This window comes from Xiphophorus maculatus, chromosome 6 (genome assembly GCF_002775205.1).
Source record: "Xiphophorus maculatus strain JP 163 A chromosome 6, X_maculatus-5.0-male, whole genome shotgun sequence".
NCBI classification, from domain to species: domain Eukaryota; kingdom Metazoa; phylum Chordata; class Actinopteri; order Cyprinodontiformes; family Poeciliidae; genus Xiphophorus; species Xiphophorus maculatus.
The window spans coordinates 28,068,066-28,094,398 of record NC_036448.1 but is presented as its reverse complement, the minus strand read 5'-3'; the positions used below and the strand labels follow the sequence as shown (position 1 = coordinate 28,094,398).

Genomic DNA, 26,333 nt, shown 5'->3' with positions numbered 1-26,333 from the left:
TAAAGTCTCTGCCTGTTAGATTACATTTCAGATGTTTCCCTGACAGTAACAGAGCTCCACCTTTTCTGCATCCACTATTTCACATGACCGTAATAATCAAATTTAATTTTCAGAAACTCCATTCAGTTGCTTCCTTAACTCACCATGAGAGGCTGAGCAGCTGAACCTTTCCTCTGCCTACAACTCCCAGAATGCTGTTCCAAAATGAGATTGCGATTTTACGCAAAAAACCACAATTTTTCTTATTTAGTATTTTGTACATCTTGAAAATGGATGCTTCATATTGAGCTGTCCAGGTGAGCTGAGGAAGGATGTTGGATCTGGGGTTGGAAATCAGTCTAGTTTGGTTCTGATCGGATAAAGAATTCAAAGATGCAAAATCAAAGATTTTCAGTCTTGAGAATCGAAGCATTAAAACCTGCGTTGGAGCTGCACATCGATCACTATGCGTTATCTTAACGTTGCATTTTTCACACCTGCTGAATGACAGAACGTTCAGTTTGATCAGGTTAGATTAACGAACCTCAGATTATCTGACACCAGCGTTAATCTGAGCCGCTGGTTCTTCTCAGACTCACACTGGAGCCCATTAAATGCTCAGTGCAACACTCAGATGTTTCCTGTCCTTTAATTATTTTTATTCTCAGTTTCTGCTGTTTTGAATCCCTGATTACTGTCAGTATTTTTCCTGTCTCGCCTCAGTGTGCTCCAACAGCGTTAGAGAGGCTTTTTATTGTTTCAGTAAGACGGAGCTGAACGCGGTCACTGCTCTGATCCAGCAGCAGAAACCTCGCAGAAAAACTCGGCATTACAAGATAAAGTGGATAAAAGCAGATAACAGTAATTGATACTGAAGAATCCTGTTGCTGTGGATGTAATCTGTCGGGTCGGGTCGGGACCGCGCTCCGTTTGGCCGGATCGTTCCGTCTGTCTGGCTGTCAGCTCGGCTTCAGGAGGATTTTATCTCTGGTATCAATCAATATCTCTGCAGTGTTAAGCCCACCGCTAGCTGCTCCTCTCCCTCCGTGTCCCGCTCCATCCTCCTTTCCATCTGTCTGCTCGGGTCCCTGAGGGCCCCGGGGCCCGAGCCGGAGCCAGACACGGTCCAACATCAATCAATATCTCTGCGGCGCTGCGCGGCCAAGCCGAGCGGTCGGCTTTATTTTCCTGAGAACGTTCCTGGAATGTTCTGAAGGAAAATGTTTTTAATAGACTGCTGGTTGTTTTCCATGTTTTAGCTCATTAACTACAAATTAAAGACAGTTTGGAAGATTAGAATCAGTTCTTACTCTGTTCTCAGCCTGGAATTGTTTTCTGATGAAATCAGTGGGGAAAATAAAAACTGATCTGTTCTTAGAAACATGAAGTCCTCCAGTCACTTGGACTAATAAACCATCTGTCTTTCTCTTAGCTGGTTCTGATGGTACCACTGTGGTCCAAATGTTAAATGTAATTATCTGCTAAATGAACTGCCTGAACAGGATTTAAGGGTTATATCTTTATGTGCAAATTTTAATATTTTATTCTAAATTTGATTAATTTTGTAGTATCTTACCTAAAACCGTCTCAGTGATGACGAGAGATTTGACTTTGTAATGTAACGCCTTGAAATTGGGCCTCTGTCTCTTTAAGAAGCTGATGCCCTTTCTGATGCTCCGCATCCATGAAGTCATCCCAACATGGCTCCTCTATTAACTCTTTAATGTTTTTACTAGCTTTGCTCTGAGCAGCAGCTCCACCAGGGTTTGCTAATTGCTGCTGGCTAGTCTGAAGGAGCTGAAGCTCAAAGGAGGCGCTGCGCCTCGAAGGCGGGGCTTGGTCCACCCAGGCGTTTTACACAGCTGAATGGTTGCCATGGAGATTTAAGTATTTCTGAAACATGAAGAATCAAAGCAACAGATATGAGGGAATAAGATCATAACATGATGTAAAACTCAAAAAAGTTAAATTTACATAATACTGTCCCTTTAATATCCACTCCACTCAGATTAAAAACTAAAATGTCTGTATTAATATTTGATGTGAGAGTGTTTGACTGTAACAACACTTCCAGTTCATGTTTCAGAGATTTTTGGGAGTTTTTTTCCTGACTGAGCCACAGATAAAAATCCATCCTGGAGATTTTTCTCTCATATTTACGAATCGTGAGCCGCCTGCACCTGGAATCGTCTCTGAAATGCTTCTGAGAATCGCGCATGAAGATTAAAGAACCCAGACTCCCTGACGGTCTGCAGCAGCTCGGAGCTGCAGCCCACGCGCCGCACACATGTAACACTCTGCAGCAAATTGCAGCAAGGATGCACAAGTAGAGCTGCTCAGAAAAACCTCTGCTCAAATATTTCAGAACTGGTTAAAGCTTTCCCACCAGTTTGAAAGATTTCATGCTTAAATACTTTAATCCAATTCGGCTCAGGGATCCATTCATCTACACAGAAATATTGACCAAATGACCAAAAAATGTTGAATTATATTTTGATTTAGGACTTAAAAGCCTGCAGTCGTGTCAAACTGTCGTTTGCATGTTGATGGATTGAAAGTAAAAGTTTCTTTTGGTTTTTATTCTTATCTCAGCTTTGAGGATGTTTTCTTCCAATTGTGAAAACTGAGACCGACCGTCACCAGGGCGATCAAAAACTGCAAACCATGAAAATGACAGTGTGACTTTTTAGCTGGATAATGTTAGACTGAAAAAAATCGTGACTAATTTTAATGCTGTACAAAAGATACAAATTGTAAACATTTTATGATTGAAATTTATGTGAACTTTGACCTTAATGCAAAGTCCTAAATCTGATCAGTTAAAAGTGAATGATTATGCTTCCTTGATCAGGTTAGGATACATTTATGGTCTATACAAAACATGTTCATCACATGTTCTCTCTTCTACTTCTGTGGAGCTCCTTTCAGAATGAGCCGTTTTAAATCTCCGTTGCTTTAAATCCAAGTAAGCTGTTGCTGGCCACGCCCCCTACCTCAACGTTTTCACATGAAAATGGCTGCAAACTGATCTGCAATTATACAACCGTACATCTTTGAAAAGCAGAAGTGGAACCTCCTGCACAACCAGCAAGAACGCAGCAAAGGGTTTCTGGATGGTAAGTCAACAGCAAAACACTTTTCTTTTCCAGCAGCCATTGTACAGCACATACAGTAGCTGGGCTAACGTACTGGAGCTCTGCTGGGGTTGCTAGGTAACAGGCTGTAACTGCTGATTTGTGATGTTAGATTTGGTAGGTTTTTCATATGTTTCATTTTCCAGACAAAAAAAGACAACTTATTTCCCAGAAACGGCTCGATGTGTTTGAAACGTTTGGTTTGCTATTAGAAGCTGCAGAAACTCAAATTGAAGAACAAAAATGTGCAAAATGTGAATTTTGAATAACTCGTCTGCTTTAAGATGATGATAATTTGCTCTCAGATGGTTCCTGCTCTACGTTAAGTTTTGACCAAACTGAGATCCACTGCTACCAAATGCAGGTAAGATAATGACAGCTGCTCCACAGAACCCCAGCAATGTTAGAGTGAACGTCTCTTCAGTCATGTGACTTTAGCATCTTAGATTGAAGAGAAGAAAATGGCGGTGGCCTTTAAAACGGATCAACATGAATACTGAAGTATTTTTAAAAAACAAACAAAAAGAAGCTTCAGCATCTTACAGCACAGATTCATCCATTTCTTACAGATTCACCCAAACTGCAGACTCAGATATTCTGTCTGCACTGACCGACCGCCGGCTCTGAACCGTCCGGTCACCGGCGCGTCCTCAGCTCACAGTCGGCCTGGCGGATTGGACGTGGCAGGCGTCCGCTGTCCCCAGCCACAACAGAGACGCAGGCAGAGAGAGAGAAAGCGGCAGACCAGGAGTCAGCAGCGCGAGGCGCAAGGCAAGCCGGGACCAAGTCTGAACTCCAGACGACCCCAAAACGCCGGAGGGTCAGAGCCGAGACAGCATCAGCCGACACCACAGAGCATGACTGGACGGCACACTGGTCAGACTGGATTCACTGGGTCCATCACTGGTCAGACTGGATTCACTGGGTCCATCACTGGTCAGACTGGATTCACTGGGTTCATCACTGGGTTCACTGGGCCGGTTTAACGGCTGAGATGTTTTGCTTCAGGTCTTTACTAAAGGCAGGTTTATGTATCTACGTCTGTAGACTGGCCTCATCTCAGTATTCAATTTTATTTCCATCTTTAATCCATGGAGATTGCAGATTTTTTAAAATGGCATTTTTAATTATTAATTATTATTATTAAATTATGTTGTAAATGTGCAAATATTAATTTAAAATACAACTTACATATTTAATAATACTTAAATTAGTTTTCTAAAATGTTTTTGTGGTTGGTTTTAAAAACTGAAAATATTCCTTAAGACCTTAAAGGTTTTATATTTTGTGCATAAAGATTAATGTTGAAAATGGCTGAATAATAAATTCTTAATAAATAAACAAGCATTACAAAAATAGAAATAGTCCTTATTGATCGAAGCTGACCTCAGGACTTGTGAAGGTCAAGGGTCAGGAAAAGGGCAGCTAACGTCTCTGCAGATCCCACACATGCTGGACACAATGAGAAACTGTTTCCTCCCTCAGTTTGTTTCTGATAAACGATGAAAACCTTAAAACCTGAGTTTGCTTTAGTGTGATGATGATGTTTCTAAAGGAGCTGGATTATTAATACTTTGTGTTGCATCTAAACATTTTTGTGAGAACATTTTAATTTGTGGGTCAGTTTGTCTAAATTGAAAGAAAGTTAATCTGATGGTGAGACAAATTTATGTCATCCAGGGGCCACAAAAGGCCCCCGAGCCTCATGTTGGACACCCCTGATGTACATGTTGTGTCTCTTATTTCTATTTTATTTTCTTTAAAGTTTATTATTCATGTTTGGTCTCGGCATGCTTTGGGTTCTTGTAAAATCTTCTAGTTTTTGCCCAGTCTTGGTCTAAGGCTGGTTTGGTTTCCTCTGATGCTCATCAGCAGCCGCGGTCCAGAAGCGGCTCGTATGAACCGGCTCATCCCACCGCTGACTGATCCCTCCTGATCCCTCCTGGTCCCGGCCCAGACTCGGGAAGGGAAGGAATCCAGCTCAGAGATCTGCTGGTAATTTTTCTTTCTTCCTGCGTCTCTGCGCCGCTGATGGGAGCTGACAGAACTGGGACTGCAGCGCCGAGGCGAGCGGGCCCAGCACCTACGACTCTAAACTCCGTTGTTCCATCTCATTATTTTCAGACTCCGTTTCTGCGCCGTTTGAGATTCGCTCAAAGAGCGGCGAGCGGCCTGGCAGCTCCTCCAGACTCCCGGTGAAAAAAGAGAGAAGAAGAAGAAGAGACGGCCGTTCATCATCAGGCTGAGTTAAGCTGCTATCGCTGTTTAGGTAAACGTCTCTTTTCAATGTTCACCGTCTTAGACAACAGAAACGAAACTCGTTCAGCTCCACTGCTGCAGCAGCTAGCCTGTCCGCTTTAGTTTTACAGTCTGAACCTCATGTGGAGAAAAACCTGTAAATTAATCATAACTAGAACTAATTTATGCAGATTAACTCTTTTTATGCGACATTGCTGTCAGATGTGGTGAATCTGATCTGTAGTGGCTCACTGAGATATTTCAGCACCAAAGAAAGAAAATAACTCATTTTATAGAAAGAAGTAATTTTATAGCTTTAGAAAAGGAAATCATGATTGTAACGCCGTAAAACCGAACATTGCAACTAAACTTTTAACCTATGACTTTTGTCAAACATTTTCTTTAGCAAATAAAAATGGATCAGAGTCCCTGAAACAAAATGGCTGCTGCACTGTGGATGTCTGCAGAGTTCAAATGGATATTAATGTATATAATTCCCTCTGATTTACTGAATCAGAAAAATCCTGCTGCTAACTAGTAACTCCTGCATAACAGAAATAAATCAGAAAAGCCGGAGCTCCTCTTCCTGTTTGTGAGCAACGTTCAGAGGGGTGAACGAGTGCATCAACTCAGGCACAGGTCATATTTCTAAGAGAAAGCATTTAATCTGAGTTTAATATGCTGGAAACGCTCCTTCAGGTCCCCATAATCAGGCAGTAACAGGTGCCGGGGTCCTCAGGAAGACAAATGAGATTTGATTGGCTATTAAGGCTGTGAGCGTTATCAGCATCAGCTCAGCCTTTAGGATGGAGTCGGCGCGCTCCAGCGGGGCGCGGGCGGCCGGGTCGGGCCTTTATCTGCCCCCTTCGCTGATTAAACATCCAGCAGGACGGCTGAGTGGATTTGGGATTCAGCAGAGCGGAGCTGGACTCAGCCCGGCTCATCCATCGCGGCCCCACCGGGGTACATATCAGATAATGTTGTCGCTTTGGGTCTGAGCTGTAATTTCCTGGAAGACGAGGCGCGATGTGACAGATGGCGCTCACGGTGAGAGAGGACATGATGCATCGGCGCCGAGGCGTCGCTGGGTTCGCAGCGCGGTCCATCCGGCTGCACTTTTACCGAAGATAACGCTTCAGAAATCAGAGCAGGGAAAGTCACATCAGTGTTGAACTGATCGGCCGGTTGATGGGCAGATTAAGGATCTTAAAATGGAAGCCAGCTCTTTATTTCTAAACAGTAATTAACAAACGTCCTACAATGTCCAGCAGGTTTATCAAACTCATTTTCATTTAATGCTGAATCTAGAACATGAATTCACTGAGAGCTGCTGTTGCAGAACGTATCGATACAACTTCCTGTAAAAACGTTAGTTTAATTCTTAAAACGTAATTAATTCCACCATCTTTTTACATCGGTGTAATTTGGTTCTACATAAATGAAAGCTGAACTGATTTGACTAATAAAATAATTAAGAACACAATAATTATCTCAAAGTTTAATTCATGTTTCCCTCTGATGTATCGATGGCCACACAAATAGCTTTAGCGGGCTGGTTTTGGCCCGAGGGCCTCGAGTTGGACACCGTGGTGTACAGGCTGCAGTAGATTTGAAATCCTTTCAGGTTTTTCAGTGTTTGGTTCTTCATCAGTCTGTAATGTTTCTGTGTTTTTAGTATTTTTGACACTTGCAGTAAAAGCTGAATAGTTGTTTTTGACAGTAAACTGTTAGCTAATGACTGTTAGCTGCTATGATTAGCTGATACATGTAACATTAGCCAAAATGTACCTCCTTATACATCTGTTATAAGATGTATGATTTTCACATTTCGTTAAACGTATTTTGCGATAAACGATGAATTTTTGAAGTTTAAATGTTTCCAAACTTTTGACCATTTCTGTCATTTTCTGGCCGTTTGTCTCAAACGTCCTACAAGCAGAGAAACTGTGGCTGAATAATTCGTTTCTAAGGTCAAAGGTCATAATTCTTACCTGAATAGAATCAAGAAGTCCTTTAAATAGAACCTGACTGACAACAGGAAGTAGGCAGAAAAAGGCAACACATCATGTCTCAAACTAAAGAAACTCAAGACGAGAAACAAATTTCCTGCCGTCCATCAGGCTGGTGAAGGTTATCAAATCATTTCTGAGGTTTTGGGACTCGGAGGATCGCAGGAGGGGCCAACCTGCCGACGTTACGCCAAAACATCACCAACACGCCAACCAGGAGGCCTGAGAAGAACCGGGGAAATGGTCTACAGCCAAAACCACAGCTGAACAAAAACTCACATTAAGCCAAATGTCCGTTATTTACAGTCAAACATGGCGGCTGTATTATGGTGGTTAGTGACGTTAAGCTCAAGAGAACTTGGGTTTTACAAGAAGACGATGATTCAAAGTTCACCAGCAAGTCCATCTCTGAATCTCTCCAAATATCAAGAACAGTGTAGATGTTGGACTGGTCTAGTCAAAGTTTGGACAGGTTATTCATGCCTAAAAACCCTGTAACATGGCAGTGGTTAAAAATTCTTCCAGCGCTATGTGAAAGACTTCTAGGTTTCTGTTTTCTACCGGTTATTATTTATGGATTTTTACGTCTGGTTGGTTTAGAAAACTTTTATTGTAATAAATGGACTGATGTGCATTTTGCATTTTTCTCCATTTATCAAAATATGTGAACAGAAGCAATCTGTAGGAGGGAGAAAACTGTCAGAGCTGCGTTTGAAATATTTCTGTGCCTGCATGAGAATCCAAGTCTGAGGATATTTATGGTGCATGAACCAAACAATCCTCTGAAGGAAGTTAACAAAAACGGAAAGAAAAACCCAGGAGGAGAAAAGCAGCAAAATTAACTTGCATTAAAAATATGTTGATTCTTATTAGAATACGATTATAAACTGACTTTAAGGTTTCTGGTATTGTCACAGCCTCAGTCATGTTTAAACCTCCTCTGCACTCTGACTGTACATCAGCTGAAACGCCACCAAAATAAACGGCAAAAAAAGTTTACAATCTTTTAATACACAGTCATGCTTCCTCAAACAGGAAATTGAAACCTCAGAGTTCCTCATTCCTGCCAGGCCGACACACAGCGCTGACACTGAAGCCCCATCATGCAGCCTGAAGGCTTATCAGCTTTAAAACGCCGAGCTGCAGCCGACTGCTGCAGCCCACTGGTGCTGCTGCAGCTGCTGCTCGGCCCAGAATAAAGTGTGGTCAGTTTCCAAGAAATTCACAAAGGAAGGAAGGAGATGAAGCAAGAATAGTGGACGTCAAGCTCAGATCTTATCACTTCCCCGACAAAATATAAACTCAGAGCTAACAGGAAGGAAGCAGAAGCTTCTAAAGTGAACAGAGGTGCAGAAACCAGAGCTGGTTTTCAGTTTTCTGACTCCACTCAGCACTTATTCATACTGATTATTGATAAACTTGGATTTCCAAATTTATCCAGACTTGTTGCAACAATTTTAAAAACTTGGCCAACATGATTATTACATTTCTGTTATTTTCTCACCTGAACTTGGTCAGTTTTGTGTTGTCACTGCAACACAAAATAATAACTGGAATAATTTATGTTGTGCCTAACATTTTATTTTCAGAAGATTTTATTTGTCTGAATAAAGTTTCCATCTGCTCCAGCCACCTGCCCAGAACCAGGAAGTGATGAATATTTCCACAATAAAAACAATAACGCTGCTTCACTTTTTAAAGCTTTTCATTTGCCAGAAACTCAATATTTACATTTAAATTTGCATTTAGAGTTAGACTACAATCTCTGTAACCACCCTGGGAAAGGCCAGATGATTTCCAGGTCAGTTTCACATCTGTGAGTTAAATAAAGTAAAAACTTGGATGAACTTTAAAGCACAGACACACGACCTCTGTGTGACATCATCAGGAAGCCAACGAGGCGCCGGCGTCATCTTCAGTAAAACGTTTTGTTCCAACATGGACTGAAAAGCCACGCGGAGAGGAAGAAGCCATGACTCCAAAAGCAAGTGACCATTATTTTGAAGGGGAAAGGAGGAAGTTTGCAGTAAAGTACGGAGGTGGCAGCATCATGCTGTTGGTGAGGTTTTACGGCAGGAGGGAATGGTGCACTGTACAAAACTAACGGGACGGTGAAGGAAGAACTAAAAAATACTGAGCAACATCTCAAAACAGGAAGTTAAAGATGTTTGAAGGCTGTTCTGTCAAAATAATGTGAGTCAATTTCACAGTTTAAAGAAAGAAAAACACATATCCTCCATTTCTGGCTGACTGGATTTTTTAGTCTGATTTATTGTTGTACAGCGGAGCAACGAAGCTGTAAAACCGCAGATTCTTTCAGAAAGCACATCTAAAATATTCAAAGTGAAATGCATCATGGGAACCTGGAATGCTACTTCACACTATTGGCTGGCGTTTCAAAAGCAGCCAATCAAATAGCAGCATTCATTTCGCTTGGCTCTGATTGGCTGAACCCCAAAGAGTGACATAAGGCTGTAGAAGTCAGTCTCCTCTGGACGTATGGATGCGTATCAAGGCATATTTGGTGTTTGAATATTTAAAATAGGTATTTATACGCATTTTTAGACGTTTTCTCCAGTATTTATGGATTTTACTGGGTCGCAGACGGTTTTCCCAAACCTCCATGTCCCACCTGAACCAGAGGCTTCAACATGAAGTGCAACATTCCTAAGATTTCTCTGTTTTACCTCATCGGGTTGAGACGGTTCGGCCACCTGAACCTGTTCTGATCATGAGGTCCAATCATGAGGCCCTTCCACCTGCAGGGGGATGTGATGCGTCGCCACTTCCTGTCCGCCTGCAGGGGACCTGATTTCAGAGCAAACATCGTCTCCGGTGTGTTTGCTTTGGGTCTGGAGGTTTTTCTGCACCTTTAGCTTCATCTATTGTTGAGCTCAGCAGGTGCAAACCTCGGCGCCGAGTTCAGACGCGTATGAAAGACGAAGACTGACGACGGTTCATTGATCTATATCAGATATCACCGTTCATATAACAGTCATCTAGAAACACGCAGGGATTCCAGACAGTACCATAACTAAACCCTGAATCAAGTTTTAATGAATAATAAAAAGTAAACATCTTTTCTTCATTAGTTCTGTTGAGCTTTTGTTCAAACTGCAGGAAATGTTTGAGTTTATTGCATTTCCTGTTAAAGTTTAAACTGGACCAGAAGGAAAAAACGCCTGACTTATGACACGACAAAAGGAATTTAATTAGCCAAACAAAGGTCAAGGGTCAAACATTAATAATATGATGCTGAAAGACAGAAGGAAATTAATCAAATAGAAACATTTAAAAAAAAATTTTTTAAAGTTCAATATTTATTTTGAGATGTTTATTAAAAATGACTGAAAATCAATAAATGTATTTAAAATCATTTGATATGTTTAAATAAAGAAAATACAAATGTAATAATTGTACTTTTGTTTTTTGTTAAATAAAAATAAAAAAAATAAAATAAAATGTACAATTTAAATAAAGTAAATGTACATTTCACAAAATCCAGAGATCTAATTTGAAAGTTAGCATTTAGAAAACAATCTGTGCTCTTTTATTATTATTATTATTATTATTATTATTATTATTATTATTATTATTATTTGGGTATTTTAATAACCAGATCATCTGTGATTCTGCGGTTCCGGTTTATTTGGGCTTTTGGCTGCAGGATGAAGCAGGTGATGAACATTTAGGACTGACGCGCTGCATCCACGCACAACACGCCTCGTTCACGCAGATTCCCTGAACATCAGCAGATTCTTCTAAAGAACCGGATCCTTCAAACGGCTCCGAGTCTCACATCAACCAAACATTTCTGGAATAAATCAGCAAACCGAGCATGAAACAGAAAACATCCTCCTCTCCATCCTGCTTTATAGGCAAGGTGGCGTCTCTCCCATCCACACCCTGCACACACTGCGCATGCGCGCCGCGGCAAACAAAGGACCAGGCAATTAACGGACGGAGGAAGGCTAATAAAGTTTGACTGTGTGCAGAAATCAGCGGCACGTCGATGCAGCAACAACCGCAGCGCACGGAGACAATGAGATGCATGTGAAGAGGTGGAGGGGATTCAGGTGCACCATCAGCCTCCATCCGAACCCCCACCTCCACCTCCACCCCCCATCACCCTCCATCCTCCCCCTCTCTCTTCCCAGAGCAATAAAAAAAGAAATGTGGCATCAATAATTCATCGGAATCGTGACATAACGCGGTTAGAGACGCAGAGTGAGAGAAACATGAATCCAGACACCGAGGAAGAGCTTTAATTCTGGGGGAATCAAGCAGCATCCGCCGCCCTGATCTGATCCCAGCAGCCTGAGGAAACGGGATCGATGGAAACATCAGACAACTTTGATTCAATTAATAAAAATTACTAATGGAGCCTGAACGCAGCGCGTAAAGGCGCATTTTCATCAATAAAAGTGTAAAAAAGCGGCGGAGCTCGAGCGCGTTACTCCAGACCGACACACCCCTTTTCAGAGCGCGTGCACATTTTGGACATTTTAAACTTTAATTTTGAAATTTCCCAAAACATTTCCAACCCTTTTCTTTGACTTTATGTCATAAAACCTTTTGCGTCTTTTGTCTGATTGTTTCCGTTCAGCAGCGCGCCGTGCGTCCGCCTCACGGAGACACATGGAGGGAAGAAAAGAGACAAAAGGTAGAAAAAATAAATACCCCAGAGGCGTCAGGAGCTTCCTGAGGGGCAAATAACCGGGAGCCGGGCGCGGCATGCGGGGCTCTTACCGTGCGGACTGAAGTTCTGACGCTCCCTCTGCGCTCCTCAGTCTCAGTTTGCGGCTCTCCCTGCGCGCTCGGCGGCTTGTGCCTGCTTCACCGTTCGGCTGCAGCTCGGCGGTCCTCCGCCTGCGCGCACACGCATCCCGATCGCACGTGCACGCGCGGACAATGTGCAGAAGCGCCATGTAAAAATTCACCGTTTGAGGAAGCGGACTGTGTTTGTCTCTGCGCTCCTCGTTTGTGATTCATGCATTTTAACTTCGCAACAGTTTCAGTGAAACTATGAAAGCAGTTAAATTGACCGGAATGTGAATGAATTTTCACTCCTGCAGCAGCTGAATGAGATTCTACCTGTTGGGAGGGAAGGAGTCAAATCTGTTCGTCTGAAAGCAGAAGAAAAAGATTTTCAGCGTTTTTCTGCTGCAGAGATTTTTTTTTTTTAGCAGGTGCAAATATTTACTCAGACCCTGAAGAGCTCACTGGAGGGGAATAAACTGTTCCACTGAACTCCGTCCAGACTCTGCTTGGCTGCGTGTTTTGTTGCACTCGAGCGCCACCTTCAGTTGGCTGCATGGATGTGATTTGGGAACCTGTTGGTGAGCTGGATGCACTTGTTGATGCAACATTTCACCCTCAGCAGATCAAACTGGGACAGAATGGATGTGGATTTGAACCAGAGTGAGTTTAAGAAATAAAACATGTGGAGAAGCTGGAGGACATCAGACAGGAAGAGAAGAATCTGCAGCAGCTGAGAGGTTGATGACATGAGCAGCAGGTCTGACCAATCAGGACACAGAACAGCTGGAGGAAAACCTGAGCAGGAAAACTGAAGGAATGTGACCGATGAACACGAACTGACCGGAAGGACGTAAAAAAGAATCTAAACCAAAACACAGGCAATCGGACAACTGAGGAAAGAACTGGTATGGGAAGCCATTAGTGACGATAATTAACAACCCAAAATAACACAAGTATTAAACCTAGTGAGAACCAAACGCACAAACTCACATTTATCAGTTTTTGTGAGGGAACTGAAACTGTAAAAAGTGGCTCATAATATTTAATTCATGATTTTATATTTATGTGATTAGTTTTTCACAAAGTGCCTGATTGGTTAGGATTGATTTTTATTCTTCAAACAAAACTGTCGTCTGAAAACTGAAGACTGAAAAGAAGAATTTCTAATTGTTTTCATAAACTCTAATACATCAGATTATTTCTAGCTTTTTAATATGATCAAAACAATTAATATTCTGTTTCTAGTAATGCAATAATTACAAGTAAAATAGAAACATGGAAAAAAGTTGGCATGAAGATAAGAAAGGTGTTTATATAAAATACAGACGGTGTTAGTTCAAAATATTAGTGAAAGAAAGAGAAGGGAAGAAATAATGAATTATAAAAATACACGAGCCAGAAAGGGAGAAATTGAGAAAAATAGAAGAACAGAGCAGGAATGGAGGAAACAGTCAATATTTATAGATTAAGGAAACCATTATTTATTTATCTTCATAATGCAAAATTAGAAAACAGAATTTAATGAGTGCGAGGTCGTGTTGCTACACAACTTCAATTACTTTTGCTTTTTAATGTGTGAAAAATGAAGCCGAGTTCTTAATTTAATGACTATAATGAGGAAATCTGCATTAAATGTTACAGCTGTAATTCCAGAGTGAAGTCAGGATATAATAACATGTTTTTAATGATTTTATTGGAGCAAAATGTGAAACTTGGATTTAAATGACAGGAACCTGAAAAACCAGGATAAAACCTGGTGATTCATCAGAGCAAAAATTGTTTTCATTCTGCAAAATACAAACTGTGAACAGAATATTAAAATGTCTTTTTTTACAAAACAAAGTTTATAAATCTGTGAGATTCTGGGAGAAAATCAGGGATTAGAAAGAAAAATGAATCCTGACAGTCAGATGAATTTATGGAAAATTTTCTGTCTTGTCTCAATATTTTAATAATTTAATTTCCCTCTTTAAAAAGCAAATATCTGGTTTTATCTCTATGTTGCCTGAAAGTGATCAGAGTTTCTGCCTGTGATGAAAACGACTCAGAGACTCGTTTGACTTCAGATGATTTGAATGAATTTCTTTTATTTTCTTCTGTTTTCATTCATTAGGAAACTTTTCAGAGTTTTTACAGACAATCTGAGGTTTCATGAAGGTTTTCAGGTTAAGAGTTTAATAACAGCAGAACAGAAACAACTTCAGAGGAAAATGTTCCTTTAAAACATGAAACAAGTCAAACTTTAAGACCATTTTATAACATCTTTATTTCCTCGATTTATAAAACACTTTGGGACAAAAGAGAAGAAAAACTGAGAGGAAATTTATTTGGGTTTACAGAACTCTGCAGAATCTCCTATCAACTCAACTAAAACTCCAGCATGTAGCGGCTCAGTGAATCTGGTCTGGACTCTGTGGATCAGAGTCATGGTTTTAGAGACGCTGTAGAAGGACAGAATACCTGCTCTGTGATCCAGGTACACTCCCACTCTGGAGGAAACTGGACCTGATCTGGAGGTCCAGATGCTGTTGTGACCAAATTGAGAAGTGTTACAATATAAAGCCCAAGATTTGTCATTATATCCAAATCTACATTCTTTCCCACCTCCTGCTCTGCTGATATTCTTGTATGCGACTGATACAAAAACTCTCCCTCTCCACTCCACCTCCCAGTAACAACGTCCAGTTAAACTCTCTTTACTCAGAACCTGAGAATAATTAGTGAATCTGTCTGGATGACTAGAATAAGACTGATGGTGAACCATCCTTGTCACCTTCCTGTTCCCCTCTGACAGAACCAGCAGTGTGTGAGCTGTGTTTGGATCCATTGTGATTTCACATGAATATTTTAAGAATCCAGCTCTGCTCTTTGGTTCTGGTTCTGACAGTAGAACATCCACCCCAGTGACCATCAGTGAGATGTTTGTCCATGAGTCTCTCAGGACGTCCTGTAGTTTCTCTCTGAGCTCTGACACAGCTGCTGCCACGTCCTCAAAGTGTCTCAGAGGACGGATGTTGATGCTGGATGAGTGTGTAGACTCACTGAGTGCTGGCAGTGAGGGGTAGTTGAGGAGAAACTGGTTGTGATCCTCTGTGTGTGAGAGCTGCTCCAGCTCAGCGTCTTTCCTCTTCAGCTCAGTGATCTCCTGCTCCAGCTTCTCCTGAACATCTTTGACTCGACTCACTTCAGTTTCCTGCTGGGATCTGATCTGCTGCTTCACATCAGAGCTTCTTTTCTGGAGGAGACGGATCAGCTCAGTGAAGATCTTCTCACTGTCCTCCACTGTTTTATCAGCAGAGTGATTGATGGCCTCCACCTCCTGTTGAAGCAGCTTCACATCTTCCTCTCTGTCCTGGATTCTCTGCTGGATGTTTCCTCGTCTCTCCTCCAGCTCTCTCTGCCTCTCAGTCCTTTCTGCTGCAACTGACACTGTGTCATGACCTTTATGTTCATCCACAGAGCAGAGATAGCAGATACATTTCTGATCAGTGCGGCAGAACATCTTCATCACCTCATCATGCTTAGAGCAGATGTTGTCCTGGAGGTTCTTGGAAGGCTCCACCAGCTTGTGTTTCTTTAAAGGAGCCACATCATAATGAGGCTGAAGGTGTTTCTCACAGTAAGAGGCCAGACAGACTAAACAGGACTTGATGGCTTTCAGTTTTCTTCCAGTACAGAAATCACAGGCCACATCTTCAGGTCCAGCATAGCAGAGATCAGCAGCAGCTTGGAGTCCAGGCTTCTTCAGCTGCTCCACTAAAGCTGCTAGCATGGTGCTCTTCTTTAAAACAGGCCTCGGTGTGAATCTCTCTCTGCATTGAGGACAGTGATAGTTCTTCTTCTGCTCACCTTCATCCCAGAAGCTGTTAATACAGTTCATACAGTAGCTGTGTCCGCAGGGAATCGTCACCGGATCCTTCAGTAGATCCAGGCAGATCGAACAGGAGAAAGTTTCTTGGTCCGGCTGATTCTGCTCCATTTCTGCTCTCAGTCACAGCGACTGTGTGAGTTTCACTTCCTGAAAACAGAAACTGGGTTGAGCTCTGATCTATGAATGACGTGTCAGGGCAGGGAGGCTGCAGCCAATCAGCTTTCACCTTCAGCAGATTTAAATCAGGACGCTGAGGGAGGGTTATCAGGATTTTACTGCCTGTACAAGGAGCAGAACTGGGAATCTAACCTTTGTCTCCTCATTTACAATCAATAGTTAAATATTTACAGAGTTTATTCTCTTAATTTCACCTTGAACCTTAAAATAAAACCTTTAACTTCACAAGGATCAAATATTTAGTCTTACTTTAAATATTTTAAACATAAATCATAAACTAGATCAGGGTGAAGATGGGTAGGAAGGACAGAGAGGAAAGTAGTGTCTGCCTTCAGCTCGAGAAATCCAGAGAACTTTATTTAATCTAGATAAAGAGGAACAACAGAGCAGTTACAGAAAACAATAAAACCTGATCAAGAGTCAGAGAGAAAATATATTTGGGTTTACAGAACTCTGCAGAATCCCCAGTCATCCTAACCCAAACTCCAGCGGCTCAGTGAATCTGGTCTTTTGGACTTTGATTTTCATTAAACCATCTTATTCATCTCTCCCTGGGTCTGCTGCCTCTGCCTCACCACCAAATCATGACAGTCTGCTTAGACAGATGATCTCATATCCATCACTGTCTTACAGACATTATGTCCTGATGTCTGTGCTAATGTCTCAGGGTTGATCAACCTCCTACATTTGTTGCCTGCACAACCTTTTCTCTGAAACATTTACGTTGCTCAACAATCTGCTTAAAAATAAGACATTGATCATCTCTGCTCTCCTGTTAGTTCCCTTTTTTCCCGTAACCTTTCACCTTTCACCTTTCACCTCCCATCTACCTCCAACATATCAGTGATGTTTAATTGCAGTTACACCTTTTACACCATTTCAAGTTCAATGTCAAAATCACATTTATTTTCTTTAGCTTCTCTGATTTAGCTTTCATTTATGATTTTATAACCATAACTTATTAATTACTCTTATTATAATCTTAATGTAAGTTATTACAGATGTTTTCTGAAAAGAAACTAAGAATAATCCCTGATTCTAATTATTTGATACCAAAGTTACAGTTACTTGTTTTTCTTGTAACTGTTCCCACAAATGTAAGTGTAAGTATTATTACAAGTAAACCAATATTAATATAAGTATTTTACTTTGAATCTTATCAAATTACTCAAAATGTTTAGATTTCATTCTTTAAAACTTTCATGCTTTAAAATAAGGAATAGTCTCATTTATTTTTATAAATCTGCAGGCTGGAAACTTACTTCCTCTTTTTCCAGGAAACCTGCTTTTCCTGTTTAATGAATCTCTCTGTCTGACTGATTTCTGATGATTAGATAGAAAAAAGTAGAATTAAAGCAAAGTTTGCAGGAGACAAAAACAACACACAACCAGATTTATTTTATTGATGTTTAAGTCTACTGTTGGGCCTTGATGTCACTTGAGTGATTCATTTTAAAGATAACTTTATTTATTATTACTGTTAAACTTAAATCTCCAGCATGGGGAAGTGGGATGATCTCGGGTTTTCTTGACACAAAGTATCGCTCCACTTCAACAATGGCATCTGCTGTGGCATTGGAGCTACGCCTCTTCTGGTCCACTGTAGCATCTAACAGAAACCACAGTTCACCTAAAAAAAAATCATTACAGATAATACACAACACCAAGAGCTGAAATACAGTAGTACAAATATCACAAGAAAATGTCAAAATAAATAAAAACTCACAAGATCTGCTGGTGCTTCTCCTGCATCTCCTGCATCCTGCAGCTGGACTCCTTCATTGCTTCAATCAGTGCAGAACATTCTGCTTTCAGCCGCCGATCCGCCTCTTGTGCTTTGCTTTGACTGAGAAAACCAAGAGTTTTGAGCCGAGGGTCCAGCAATGTGGCCATTGTCATGACACTTAATGATTCGATATTTGCGACTTGCTCGTTGACACGCCTCAATAGGGTTTCAGACAGAAGTCTTGCAAACATCATTTTTGATATTTGCCGTCTTTGTAAGCACCGCATGGTGCAGCATGTTCATTAACGGTATAACCTTGGATATTGACACTCTTTTCTCTTCAGAGAGCTCTGCAGTTGCTTGGAAAAATGGGAACAACAAGGATTCCTCAATGATCTCATAATCCTGACAAGTCAGAGGGATTATATCAGTTTTGAGTGTTGTGAGGGCTGCGGCCACAGGTTGTTTTTGTTGAAACAGACGTTCCAACATAAGGTAAGTGCTGTTCCAGCGTGTGTCCACATCGATTATAAGCTTTTGCGATTGTCTTCCCATCTGTATTCGAGTCCCTTCTAGTCTTTCTTTACCTGTGGTGCTTGAGTGGAAATATGCCACAATTCCTTTAGCCTTTGCGCGGATGTCACCGAGGACAGGGATCTGGTCAAATGATTTTCGGACTAATAAATTCAGTCCATGAGCAATGCAGATGGAGTTCCTGATCTTTAATGCCTTAGCACATGCAATCATGTTAGCTGCAGCATCAGTCACCAGACAGTTCACCTTATCAGTAATTCCCCACTCCGCCATGTGATTATGCACGACCCTGGCCAAATTATCAGATGTGTGAGTGGAAGGGAAATGCTCCAGTCCAATTGATACAATGCCCAGTTTGTCACTGGGATCAATGAAGTGGCATGTTATGGCCAGGTACGCCTCCATATTCATGGACGTCCACAGATCTGCTGTCAGGCTGACGGCAGACACCTTGTGGATGTCGTCTTTGGCCTTTTCTTTGGTTTTGTAGAATTTCTCTTCCACTGTCTAAAATGAAAAGCAAAATTATTCATTTAAAAAACTGAAATGATTTCCAATGACCACATTAGCTGTTATTGTTTACACATATAAACCTTTCTAGTAGGAAGAACGTTGGTTGGATCCAGCAGATGAATGAGCTCTCTGAAGCCCTCATCCTCCACTACTGGAAAAGGTTGGGAATCCTTTACAGTCACATTTACCACAGCCTCATCTAGACCTGCTTCCTGGACCCTGTGAATAAATATACAACAATTGAAATGACACAATAATATACTGATAGATATATGATATGAATGAAACAATTGAAAACATGAGATAATGTGATACTCTGGCTGGTGTCTCCTGTGTTTGCAGTGAGCTTATTTTCATGTATGGCCTGTAATGCCTAAGTATTGATGATGTGTTGTTGTAGACCAACAGCCTGTCACCCAGCAAACATTTCATCTGGAATAAAAGGATGTGGAAGTGAACACAAAGTTGCTATTAATGGTGCAAATGTAGTCAGATCTTGTGCAAACATTATACAAACCTTATTGTGATCTGTCGTCTCAAAATACTCCCAGATATGAGAGGTTTTTCTCTCTTTTCACGGCTCCATTTCAACCACTGCTGATGAAAACGTTTCTGCTGACGCGCTACCAAACCACCTACTGCAAGCCGCGAAGCAACAGGGTTCATCGCGCTTTTATTTTGAAAAATGAGACGCAAAACGAAGCAATGACGTGGCAGATGTAGCGCGAGGCCTCGTTTGTTGTTGATCACGTGATTTTCCTCAATATGACACAAGCTCCGAAACGGGGCTTCATCCGACACGCCCCCTTTTTACTCGGTACCGGCCTGGAAGCCTGGCTTCAGATGTCCCATCACTAGTTCATCAGGGTTTGAGTCCAGGAAGAGGGGGGCTCTTAACGTAAGAAAGTTTAACATTCATCAAAACCATTTTTATCTGAAAACAACTGAAAAAGTCACCAAAACGCAGATCTCTAAGATCTAATCTAATGGCTGTAGACTCACCGCCCTGTGGAAGCTGTGAGTCTCTGCCAAGCTTTGACTGAAAACCTCAGAAAATGAAAGGAGGGAAACGCGTCTCCTTTCCCTTCTGCATCTTCAGTCAGTGGGACTTTCAGCCAGACAAATACCAGAGGGAGGTTTACGAATGGCATGATTTTTATTTCTCTTTCTAAATGAAATTGAACCCAGACTGAGCCTTTGTCCCGCCCCTCAGTGATCCTGAGCGGTCAGGTCAGCAGCCAGGAAATATCCCGGTTAATACTCCGATTTTTATCATTTTATGCTTCTTTATGTTTTTGAATCCCTTACTATTGTGTTATTACATTTAAAGCATATTTTGTGTTCATTTCAACACACAATGTGTTAAAATTTACAGAAAATTAAAACACACTAGTATGTGTTGAATATTTCATCACATTTTTGTGTGAATCTGTTTGTCAGGCTGAATTAAATCCCTGCTGGCATCAGATTGTTTAATTCCTATCAATGACTGTATCTATCATTTTTTTCTAAAATGGTTTTTAATTATTTTTTATATCTATGCAATTAATTAATTTTTATTTCCACTTTGTCTAAAAAGCATTGCTAATAATATTACTGCATTGTGGCAGGATTTAATGACTTTATAAGTGATGCAGTATAAAAATATTGTCATGTGAGGAATAATTCAAAGTATAATAGAAATATAAGTAAACCCTGGAATAAATCCAAACAGAGATTTTGGAAATCTACCAAATTATAATCCGTCCTCTAAACTCTCTGGGTAACGGCTGTCGGATTATCAAGTTCCCCACTGACAGCTTTGGACATGATTTCCTGTTATTTCCCTTAAAATCTTTCTGCCCGCAGCGCTTAGCGATGACGGACCGGACATGTTGACGGAAGTTCAGCTCCTCCAGAAAAGGGGCGTCGGGACAAATAGCGACCGTCGATTGGTCAGTTCCTGACAAACCGCCTAGAATGATTGACAGGTTACGTCATGACAGGTGACGTCATATCACGTTGACATGTAAGGAAATTGTTCAGTAGTTTCTAATTATTAATTTTTCTTTAAAAAGAAAGAAACACCTCTGGGAAAATAGTTTGTTAAAGTTTGTCAAAAACATCAATGTTTCTTTCCTGCTTTGCATTACCTACAGTTGGACTCTAGGGGGCGGCATTTGCAAAGATCTAGAGATTTTTTATTGTTTTTTTTTGTACAATTTTCGTCCATCATCTCCGGTGTGTTGACTGTTTGTTTTCTAATGTTAGATTTACCAGAAGCTTTTGTCTCTACTGATGTCTGGTTGTTTCCAAACGCAGAAAGAGAAACCGGAAGTGGATCCAGGATTTTATAATCCAGGTGCAGAGAGGACAGAAACATTTAATCTGCCTCCAGCAGGAATGATGATGGATTTCTGATCAGATCCTGTTAACTCTGAACCTGCTGCCAGTTTATATTAAAGGGTCAATTCACCCAAACAAACCGTTAAGTTAAGACGTTTTCCTTAAAGGAAGAAATGCTGAAAACTTTAATCTAAGGAAACTAGAAATGAAAACAAGGAGTTTTGATAGAAAATAAAGCATTCATACATTAACTTTTATAAGATCTTTTGTGTCCAGCAGTGATAATCTGTTTCTCAAATATTTAAAGACACAAAATTAATTAAGAAAAATGTTTGTTTTTAATTTTCACTATGAAAAAATCTGAGTTTAAAAACATAAAACAATCAAATGTGAGATTAATACAATTAAAATAAAAGTTCAATAACTTCTTAAACAGCAGAGTAAATAAGTCACAGAATGATTCTGATTTTGTCACTAATACTAACAAAACATACAATAATAAACTGAGGCGCTTAGTTTAATAGTAAAAACTAAAATCTGTAATTTCATAGCTCATAAATGAGGGAACAAACAGTGAAATCTGGAACCAACTGAGTTAAGGTCGTGTTGCTCCTGCTGATCTTCATGTCTTTGGCATTAACTTCATAAATACATTTTTAAATGCAGATGACTTTGTGTTGTTTTCTGCAGCTCAGCAGGAACAAGGAGCAGAAATATTTTAGTTTCTGTGCTGAAGGTGAGCAGCCTGTTGTTACCACTGAGGCAGACTGGCCTCAGGCTGCAGGAGGAAACGTTCAGCGCAGCTGTGAGGCGCTGCTGCGTTCAGGTGTTCATGACAGACAAACTGCAGCAGGAAACTCCAACATTTCAGACTGAACTATAAAGCACAGATCACTCTGAAGGATTTTCCAAATGCAAGGTGAAAAACAGATCAAATACGCTCAACAACTTCAATTACTTTTGCTTTTTAATGTGTGAAAAATGAAGCCGAGTTCTTAATTTAATGACTATAATGAGGAAATCTGCATTAAATTTTCCAGCTGTAATTCCAGAGTGAAGTCAGGATATAATAACATGTTTTTAATGATTTTATTGGAGCAAAATGTGAAACTTGGATTTAAATGACAGGAACCTGAAAAACCAGGATAAAACCTGGTGATTCATCAGAGCAAAAATTGTTTTCATTCTGCAAAATACAAACTGTGAACAGAATATTAAAATGTCTTTTTTTACAAAACAAAGTTTATAAATCTGTGAGATTCTGGGAGAAAATCAGGGATTAGAAAAAAAAATGAATCCTGACAGTCAGATGAATTTATGGGAAAATTTTCTGTCTTGTCTCAATATTTTAATAATTTAATTTCCCTCTTTAAAAAGCAAATATCTGGTTTTATCTCTATGTTGCCTGAAAGTGATCAGAGTTTCTGCCTGTGATGAAAACGACTCAGAGACTCGTTTGACTTCAGATGATTTGAACGAATTTCTTTTATTTTCTTCTGTTTTCATTCATTAGGAAACTTTTCAGAGTTTTTACAGACAATCTGAGGTTTCATGAAGGTTTTCAGGTTAAGAGTTTAATAACAGCAGAACAGAAACAACTTCAGAGGAAAATGTTCCTTTAAAACATGAAACAAGTCAAACTTTAAGACCATTTTATAACATCTTTATTTCCTCGATTTATAAATCACTTTGAGACAAAAGAGAAGAAAATCTGAGAGAGGAAATTTATTTGGGTTTACAGAACTCTGCAGAACCTTCTGTTGACCCAAACCGAACTCCAGCATGTAGCGGCTCAGTGAATCTGGTCTGGACTCTGTGGATCAGAGTCATGGATTCAGAGACGCTGTAGAAGGACAGAATACCTGCTCTGTGATCCAGGTACACTCCGACTCTGGAGGAAACTGGACCTGAGACGGAGGTCCAGATGTTGTTGTGACAAAATTGAGAAGTGTTACAATATAAAGCCCAAGATTTGTCATTGCCTCCAAATATACAGTCATTCCCACCTCCTGCTCTGCTGATATTCTTGTATGCGACTGATACGCGTATGTTCCCTCTCCACTCCACCTCCCAGTAACAACGTCCAGTTAAACTCTCTTTACTCAGAACCTGAAACCAATCAGTGAATCTCTCTGGGTGACTAGAATAAGACTGATGTTGATTCATCGCTGTCACCTTCCTGTTTCCCTCTGACAGAACCAGCTTTGTGTGAGCTGTGTTTGGATCCATTGTGATTTCACATGAATATTTTAAGAATCCAGCCCTTGTCGTTGGTCCTGGTTCTGACAGTAGAACATCCACCTCAGTGACCATCAGTGAGATGTTTGTCCATGAGTCTCTCAGGACGTCCTGTAGTTTCTCTCTGAGCTCTGACACAGCTGCTGCCACGTCCTCAAAGTGTCTCAGAGGACGGATGTTGATGCTGGATGAGTGTGTAGACTCACTGAGTGCTGGCAGTGAGGGGTAGTTGAGGAGAAACTGGTTGTGATCCTCTGTGTGTGAGAGCTGCTCCAGCTCAGCGTCTTTCCTCTTCAGCTCAGTGATCTCCTGCTCCAGCTTCTCCTGAACATCTTTGACTCGACTCACTTCAGTTTCCTGCTGGGATCTGATCTGCTGCTTCACATCAGAGCTTCTTTTCTGGAGGAGACGGATCAGTTCAGTGAAGATCTTCTCACTGTCCTCCACTGTTTTATCAGCAGAGTGATTGATGGCCTCCACCTCCTGTTGAAGCAGCTTCACATCTTTCTCTCTGTCCTGGATTCTCTGCTGGATGTTTCCTCGTCTCTCCTCCAGCTCTCTCTGCCTCTCAGTCCTTTCTGCTGCAGCTGACACTGTGTCATGACCTTTATGTTCATCCACAGAGCAGAGATAGCAGATAAACTTCTGATCAGTGCGGCAGAACATCTTCATCACCTCATCATGCTTAGAGCAGATGTTGTCCTGGAGGTTCTTGGAAGGCTCCACCAGCTTGTGTTTCTTTAAAGGAGCCACATCATAATGAGGCTGAAGGTGTTTCTCACAGTAAGAGGCCAGACAGACTAAACAGGACTTGATGGCTTTCAGTTTTCTTCCAGTGCAGAAATCACAGGCCACATCTTCAGGTCCAGCATAGCGGTGATCAGCAGGAGCTTGGACTCCAGTCTTCTTCAGCTGCTCCACTAAAGCTGCTAGCATGGTGTTTTTCTTTAAAACAGGCCTCAGTGTGAATCTCTCTCTGCATTGAGGACAGTGATAGTTCTTCTTCTGCTCACCTTCATTCCAGAAGCTGTTAATACAGTTCATACAGTAGCTGTGTCCGCAGGGAATCGTCACCGGATCCTTCAGTAGATCCAGGCAGATCGAACAGGAGAGAGTTTCTTGGTCCGGCTGATTCTGCTCCATTTCTGCTCTCAGTCACAGCGACTGTGTGAGTTTCACTTCCTGAAAACAGAAACTGGGTTGAGCTCTGATCTATGAATGACGTGTCAGGGCAGGGAGGCTGCAGCCAATCAGCTTTCACCTTCAGCAGATTTAAATCAGGACGCTGAGGGAGGGTTATCAGGATTTTACTGCCTGTACAAGGAGCAGAACTGGGAATCTAACCTTTGTCTCCTCATTTACAATCAATAGTTTAATATTTACAGAGTTTATTCTCTTAATTTCACCTTGAACCTTAAAATAAAACCTTTAAATTCACAAGGATCAAATATTTAGTCTTACTTTAAACATTTTAAACATAAATCATAAACTAGATCAAGATGAGTATTATATTCCACTCATCTATAGATAAAAATAACTAATTGACTTGACGAGTGTTTGCACTGACAGGTTAAAGTCATTTTATTTATAAAGCACATTTTCAGCAACAAGACAGTTCAAAGTGTTTTACATGAATTAGAAGGAAATACAAACAAAATAACAAACCAACAGAAAGACAAAGATGTAAAAGTATAAAACTACATATTGTTTCCCCGTGTTTAATAAGAGTAAGAATAAGTAATCCATGTTTCATAAACTAGCAGGAGTTTCTCTGGATACTTGTTCTGATGAAACTAAATGTTTGTTCTCCATGTTAGGTAAGATTAGTGAGGTATAAAACTAAATGTTGGTTCTTCTCCATGGTTGATTCTTGTTCAGGGTCATCTAGTAGATGGTACTTTCTAAGTTTGTTCTAGATTTGTAAACTAACAGGAGTTTCTCTAGGTCTTGTTTTGATATTAAAAGTGTAAAGCTAAATGTTGGTGTAGAGTAATAAGTACTCCATAGTTTATAAAAGCAGTAAATTAAAAAGTGTAATGTTAAATGGTGGTCTGAAGTAACAAGTACTAAATAATTTCTAAAAGTAGTAACTAAACGGACAGACAGGGCAAAGAAATGATACATCAGGAAAAATAGGCACATGTAGCAACATGAAGAAATAAGGAACAGACCTGGAGCCAGCGAAAGGTGCTGACAATCATGGAGTGTATCTGTTTGCTGTGTGTGTGCATGTGTGTGTATGACCATGAACCGTGTAGCGCGGTCTCCCAGGCAACAGTCTGATACGATGGTCTTATCTAAGAGCAAGTCCTTGGGAGCGCTCTGCTCCACAGTCACACGGTGGTCTTCAGAGGGGAGTGAGGTGGGAAGGTGCATCATGTTTACAAAACATCCAGGAGATTTTTTGATAGCCAGCCAAGTCTGACACAGGGAGCCAGTTCAGAAACAGACAACATGCTTTATGTCGGGCGGAGCTTGCAGCCATCTTAATGAGGGTCGGACTAAAGGAGGGCGGAGCTTGCAGCCATCTTAATGAGGGTCTGACTAAAGGAGGGCGGAGCTTGCAGCCATCTTAATGAGGGTCTGACTAAAGGAGGGCGGAGCTTGCAGCCATCTTAATGAGGGTCTGACTAAAGGAGGGCGGAGCTTGCTTCTGCAGCTTCTCCCTGAACCCTCAGGCGGAGCTGCAGGTCATCACGGTCAGGTGTTGCTATGGTGACGGTGTCTCCCCCCCCCCCCCCCCCCCCCCCCCCCCCCCCCCCCCGGTGACCCGTGTAGAGCCGTTAGGTTTAAAAACACCTTTGAGACAAAGAGGTGGGCGGAGCTCC

At 41.1% G+C, this 26,333-nt stretch overlaps 2 protein-coding genes across 2 annotated transcripts in view; both read right to left on the bottom strand.

Moving 5' to 3' along the window:
• basp1 (brain abundant membrane attached signal protein 1) overlaps positions 1-12,384 on the bottom strand; it is a 46,498-nt gene extending 34,114 nt beyond the window's left edge. Inside the window, exon 1 of the mRNA XM_023335390.1 lies at positions 12,110-12,384. Within this exon, the coding sequence (XP_023191158.1) occupies positions 12,110-12,288 (179 nt within the window). The 5' untranslated portion in view covers positions 12,289-12,384. The remainder of the gene's footprint in view (positions 1-12,109) is intronic.
• A 227-nt stretch (positions 12,385-12,611) lies between these two features.
• Positions 12,612-24,776, bottom strand: LOC111608868 (tripartite motif-containing protein 16-like). The gene is made up of 2 exons (XM_023335336.1): positions 23,052-24,776; positions 12,612-14,503 (listed from the first exon to the last, which is right to left on the bottom strand). The coding sequence occupies exons 1-2, from the start codon at positions 24,646-24,648 to the stop codon at positions 14,445-14,447; spliced, it is 1,656 nt and encodes a 551-aa protein (XP_023191104.1). The 5' UTR covers positions 24,649-24,776; the 3' UTR covers positions 12,612-14,444.
• Positions 24,777-26,333: the final 1,557 nt, after the last annotated feature.

Coding starts and splice junctions, on each gene's coding strand:
- LOC111608868 (XM_023335336.1), bottom strand. CDS start 24,648: ATGGAGCAGAATCAGCCGGACCAAGAAACTCTCTCCTGTTCGATCTGC. Junction 14,504..23,051: donor CAGATTCACTGAGCCGCTAC/ATGCTGGAGTTC, acceptor CTGAGCCGCTAC/ATGCTGGAGTTTTAGTTGAG.